General features: G+C 34.8%; 1 protein-coding gene across 2 annotated transcripts in view; it reads left to right on the plus strand.

Annotated features, from left to right (window-relative positions):
* PPP2R3A (protein phosphatase 2 regulatory subunit B''alpha) overlaps positions 1-6,706 on the plus strand; it is a 175,183-nt gene that overhangs the window by 119,196 nt on the left and 49,281 nt on the right. For both annotated transcript variants that reach the window (XM_003789411.3, XM_012804929.2), the window contains 2 exons: positions 3,298-3,346; positions 3,812-3,901. In XM_003789411.3, the coding sequence (XP_003789459.1) occupies positions 3,298-3,346; positions 3,812-3,901 (139 nt within the window). The remainder of the gene's footprint in view (positions 1-3,297; positions 3,347-3,811; positions 3,902-6,706) is intronic.

Here is a 6,706-nt window from a genome sequence, read left to right on the forward strand (position 1 = left end):
AAGTTCCCGGTTTCAAAAGGTCCTCCTGCCTCAGCCTTCCAAGTAACTAGGACTACAAGTGTACACTACTTCACTCAGCTAATTTTTTCTACTAAATGGGATCTTGCTATGTTGCCCAGGCTGGTTTTGAATTCCTGATCTCAAGTGATCCCCTTACCTCAGCCTCTCAGAGTGCAAGGATTATAGGCATAAGCCACTGCACCTGGCAAGCGAATGCCTTTGGTTATTTTGAACCCACGATAGTATATACCACTATAGATTCTCTAGGAGCTATCATTGCAAGCAACATACTATCATAGAAGTTGCATACCAGTGCCAATTTGATACCCGATGAACACCAGTAGGAGGTCAGTCGCGGTCCCCAGAATAAATAGTACTATAATTTGGGGGGAAACCTATATATTTTACATATCTCTGTATAAGTAACTAACAATACTTTAATCACATTCTCTGTGTGTTCTTTTAATTGTATTTTCTTTTTATGTGTGGCTGTACATTCTCTGCATGGTCTTTTTATTATATTTTCTTCTTTTGATGTATGACTGGGAAAGAGGCATTTACTGCATTCACTGCATGCCTTCATATATTTCTGGTCTCTTCCACGAGGACAAAGGTAGCAGCAACCTTTTGGGGGTAAGCTTTACATTGCTTGTCTTATAACTCTTCTTTTTGGTTCAAAAATGAAACATTCCTTTTGTCATCACACCTTGTCCTTGATTGCACTTGTGTCCCCAAAGATTCATTGCCATTGTATGTTTTTTGTGGAGACCATCACATTTTGGGCACACCTTCTTATGTTTTCTTCATAGAGCTATTGTGCCAAATCTTTCAAAGAGTATTTTCTTCCCAATTGTTTCTTTGAATGAAGTTGCAACCAGTGGCTATTTGTTTCCCCAAAAAATCACACACAAATTGTATACTGCAAAGTCAATGATGTTGAAGAAAATTGCCAGGGGCCAATGTCAAGTTCCTGGCATATGTTCTCACACCCTTATCAAGTACATCAACGCCTGCTTTAGTAGCATTATAAAAGTGGATTACATAAGGCTTGTTATCCATGACCTTCATATCTTCATGCTGTGTGGAAAGTACTGTGATTACCTTCCTTGTCTTTGGAACATAACTTACTAATGTCACAAAGGGAGAGAAAGAAATCTTACTTTACCAGGTACAGCATTTTTCATCAATGCTGGCCTGAGTTTTAGAGGCAAATCCCTTTTATTACTCCAAACAGTATTAACTGTGATTATATTCTTTTGAAGCAAGTCAAAAGCTAGGGCAATGGAGATAAATTTTCTATTCATGGTAATATTTCTTCCAGACTGATCGAAATGATATTTCTAAACCACACTTTTTATAGTCTTGGAGTCCCTATTGTAATTTTTTGTAAGTTTCTCTAATTTCCAGGCATATGGCTCCACTACAAAACAGTAGTTTGTAGAAGAATCATATAAAAGAATCACTGCAATTCCAAACTTGCCAGGTTTACTTGGTATGTGACGTCTGATGGACAGTACCCATGAATAGACACCAATTCTTCATCAACAGTGAAGGACTTGTGAGGATTATAGTAAAGTGAGAGCTTATTTATAACAATATTCCAAAACTTTCAAACTACAGCAAACTTATCATGCAAGTTTCATGTCTTAGCAGCATCAAAACATAGACATTTCAGTAGGAGTTGCATTCTGTGTTCTGAAAACAGAACAGTAAACTGGAAAATCTTCCTCACTGAAAAGCTCTCAGATATTGTCTTTATTTTATCAGTACACACCACAATTTAGAAGAATCCCAATTTCTTCTTTTATGAAATCACCAGAATTTTGGATAAACACATCCTTGTATTACTCTTTGACTAGATGTAGTTTCTGGTTTGTAAACTTCATAATTACATCCACATTTTCATTATCAATAAATAGTTGGAAAGCATCCAGTGGAGTTTTGGGTTCTATCCCCAATCCTGGATGAGTCCTCATGTTAGCTGATTGTCCTCTCCCCTGATCCTTTATGGGCTGTGAGTTCAATATCAATCCTGATGGTGCGGTCATCTGAGCTGTAGGCTGCTCTATTTTCGCAACTGGTCGTGGTTGTCTTCTCTTTGGCTGCATATTTTGCATTCTTCTTCTTCATCATCATTGTCATCTTCTTTCTCTTCACTCCCTTCCTCAGAATGAATAATGCCACATGCCACCTCTACCAATTCTTCTTGTTCACTATCGGAACTAGTGAAAATGTCCTTATCATTTCCTTCAAAATCTGTCACTATCAGTTCTTCCCCTACCTCAGCTATTGACAAATTATACTCTCTCTTCACCATATTTGCATCTGTATCATAAGGGGAAAAAAGTCATCACTTGACATAAATGGACTTATAGAATATCAGATATTCTGTATTTTCACTCATACATACCTTGATCTTCACCAAACACAAATATACTGCTTACTAATTTCACTATGAAAAACCCTTAGAAAAAAATAGAATGCCAGCTTTTCCTGGAAAAGAGATTACAACTTGTTGCTGCAGATCAAAAAAAAAAAAAGTGTTTGGAACTGCTGATCTAAGAGTACTGATGTGCGAAAGTGTCATGAGTCTAATAACAAAAGTCATCAACAGTGAAACCACGACTCCCCCCATAAACAAATATACAACAACAAAGCCATGGTGGGGTCAGTCCCTGACCTCCCCCATTGGTATGTGACTGCTGATAATTGTGTCTCCCTGTGAATAAAACTTACTGATAAATTTCTAAAAACTTGATGTTAAATTATAGCTTGGACTTCTATAGAATAGGAACATTTTAAGAAGTATTTTTATGTTTTAGTATCTTTTATAGTATTCTACTTGAAAGTATTCTTTGTTGATTTACTTTGTTTTGTTTTTTACATTGTATCAAGAGCTGCCCAATCAGTTCCCCCTTGAATTTAACCTAGGATAAAATTTGTCTTATGTTATATGAAAATTTGTCTCATCTTATTGGATAACTAGATCAATACAAATTCTACACATTACTGTTTTAGGGTCAGGATGTTCAGAATTAACACTCAGCTATATAAATACTTCCCAGATGTTAGGGACATTCATTTGCCTCTTCTTTTTAAAATTACTGATTAATGGATAGTAAGCTACCTCAAACTCTTACTGCCAAAAAGTATAAATTCTATATAAGTAAAAACTTTACTCCTGTTTTCACCATAGAATGTTATAGTTACCTTATAAATAATGAAAATAAATTTACTAGAAGTATTCCCTTTATGGAGTGTTTCTAACTAGCTTTGTAATTTCTTATTTATTTTTAGCTTCATCAAACAGAATCATTGAAAGGATATTCTCTGGAGCTGTAACTAGGTAAGAAGTCTAAAATCTGAGTTTAAAAATGAACGCAATTAGTAGTATAACAATTTCAGTGTAATAAGACTTCCTGCATAATTTGACAGTGCTACTGGAACAAATAATATACTACAAAACATACTCATAGCTTAATGCAAGATAATAATTCTTTAATATATTAGAGTATTATCCCTATATCTAAATGCAGGTATTTGATCACAGTGATTATTTATTTGCCTTTGAATTAGAACCCAGGCTTATTCTCTTTATATTATAAATGCCTTCTAATTTCACCCTCTAGGCCATGGAAAAAAAGATAGGTCATGGAAGGGCTGCACTTTATGAGGCATCCAGCATTCTAAATTTTTAAAAATTTTAACTGAATTTCCAGAGAGGGACATTACTTTATTTCTTAGTCCATCGTCCTACTAAATGTGTCTGAGTAATTGTTCAGGAAATGTTATAACCACGTATTTTCTTCAGGGGAAAAACAGTACAGAAAGAGGGAAGAATGAGCTATGCAGATTTTGTTTGGTTTTTGATCTCTGAGGAAGACAAAAGGAACCCTACCAGGTACGACTTCTAAGTTTCCTTTGCCAGGATGTTAAACACATGCACAAAGCTTGAAAAAGATGCATGCCTAGTGAAGCTGACTCAACTTGAGGAGGATACTACTAAGATATATTAGACTTAGTTTTTGCCCAGTTGGAGCTCTCAGTCTACAAAAGGAAATAGGCATTGAATTTGTGACCTAGGCACATCAGAAGTGCTGTTACCCACAGAAACAAAGGTGAAGTGACATGTAAGCTGACCATAAGGGATAACTAGGACTAGTAAGCATGTATATGGAATGTGAGAATAGATACTGTAAATTTTAGTTTTATGACCTTAATGGTTCAGTGGTAAATTGGAGAGGGAAAGGAAAGCCAATTGTAGATGCCTAGTATATAAAAACATGTCCGTGTTCATTGAGTTGAAATCATCACTCCCTTTCCTTGACATGCTCAAATAACCTTGATTTATAATTATGAATTTACACATTTCTTTTATTTCAGATTGATATGTGGGTACAAATGTTTAATTTACACATTTTTTCCCATTGCTATTATATTTCTTATTTAAGTCAAAAATCTAGATACCTTACTCCTTTTTATCCCTAACTTGTATAATACAATGTCCTACACGTAGTTTGTGCTCAGTATCAAATGAAGTAGGGGCCATAGTACTTAATGGTGCTTGCAGCTATAACCAACTCAGCTGTATTTATATTGATTCAGAAAACTATCTAAATGTTCAATATATTCATTGGAAAATATTTGTTGAAATAGAAATAAAAATAAGCCATTTCTTTTGGTAACTTGGTTATCCATTTCAAAAGTGATCATTTATTGTCCATTATAGGTAATTTAGAAAACACAGATGAGTAACAGAAAATAAATTTTAATACTAGTAATTCTAATACCTAGAAAAAATTTTCATTAAAAATTGACATACATTGTAGCTATTTTTCATATACAGGTAGAGTATCCCATATTCAGAATGCTTGGGATCAAAAAGTGCTTTGGATTTCATATTTGTTTCAGATTTCATATTAGTTTCAGATATTAGAATATTTGCATTATATTTACTGGTTGAGTTCCCTAAATCCTAAATGCTCCAGTGACCATTTCCTTTAATCAAGACCTCTGAGTGTCTTGTCAGTGCTCAAAAAGTTTTAGATTTTAGGGCATTTTGGATAAGGATTTTCAGATTAGGGATGCTTAACCCATATGCTTTTATATATTATTTGCACTTTGAGATTATTTCCATTGAATTAAATCTAAATTGCCACATACCCCCAATTTTTTGTGGAATACTCTCCTAACTATCCTCTAATGCCAGAGTCTCCTTCTGCTCCACTTTCTGTCTCTATTCCCCTATCCATGAAAAAATTGTCTTCCATGAAACCAGTCCATACTGCCAGAAAAGCTCCAGTCCAGTACCAGACCACACAGAGGAGGTGAGCAGCAGGTGAGCAAGTGAAGCTTCAGCTGTATTTATAACTGCTCCCACTTGCATCAGTGCCTGAGCTCTGCTCCTCTCCCATCCCCCCTCCTCCTGTCCTGTTTCCCTTTATCCTTGAAAAAATTGTCTTCATGAAACTAGTCCCTGATGCCAAAACAGTTAGAGCTAATATTTGTTACATCTAAAATTGTTTTCTATAGAATAAATCCCCAGAAAAGAAATTGCTAGGTTAAAGGGTATAGACATTTAAAAAAAAAATGGTAGCAGTTTACATCTTTATCAACAAGATGTTCAGCATATTTTCTAGAAGTAGATATTTTCATCTGAAAAATATTTTCCCACTTGAGAAATTTACATTTCTTTGATTACTAGGGAGATTAAATTTATATGTATATATTTGGGCATTTTTATTTCATCTGAAAAAGGTGACTTGCCTTTTTCATATCTTTTGTACATTTCTGCTGGATTAAATTTTTAAGTTTATTATTTAATCATATATACTTTAAGTATTAAAAATTATAAAATATGTGTAACCAAAAGCCTTAACATAAAATTCATTCATAATTTCATGGCCCATAGTTAACATCTTGGTATATATGTCTTCCACCTTTCCTCTTTCTTCCCCTTCTTCTTTTTTCCTTCTCCTCTTCCTCCCTCCCCCAAATGATATGGTACAATAAATAGGATCCCATTATATATACATTTTAAACACATTGTTTACATATGGTACATTTCCATGCCAATAATTATGCACATGTATAATTTGTCATTAATGCATTATTTTGTTTTTATTTATTCATTTATTGAGACTAAGTCTTACTATGTCACCCTAGGTAGAGTGCTGTGGCGTCACAACTCAGAGCAACCTCCAAGTCTTGAGCTTAAGCTAATCTCAGCCTCCCAAGTAGCTGGTACTACAGGTGCCCGTCACAATGCCCCCGTCTATTTTTTGGTTGTTTGGCAGGCCCAGGCTGGGTTCAAACCCTCTATCTCCAGTGTATGTGGCTGACACCTTAGCAGCTGAGCTATAGGCGCCAAGCCTACTGCATTTATTTTGAATGCTTGGGGTTGTTTCAGTTATTTGCCTAAATTGTATAAAGATCTGGAAACTAGGCATCTTTTCTTCTCTCCTTTTTGGTGTTCTATTATCCCTTTCAATCTTAATCTTTCATTTTTTATCTTTCCTATTTCCTTAATTATGGAAAAACTTTCCTCATTTTTTCCCATTCATGTTTTTCTTTTTGGAACCCCTTATTATCACATAGGAACAAAAGAATAGAACCAGAATGTTAGTTAAGAAGGTAAACATAATGAATTCTGTAAATACATACTTCTCTCAGCTTCTTTTAAAAACATAATTACTGGCTCGGCGCC

The sequence above is a fragment of the Otolemur garnettii genome, unplaced genomic scaffold, assembly GCF_000181295.1.
Source record: "Otolemur garnettii isolate 467f Iridium unplaced genomic scaffold, OtoGar3 scaffold00032, whole genome shotgun sequence".
Classification (NCBI taxonomy): Eukaryota; Metazoa; Chordata; class Mammalia; order Primates; family Galagidae; genus Otolemur; species Otolemur garnettii.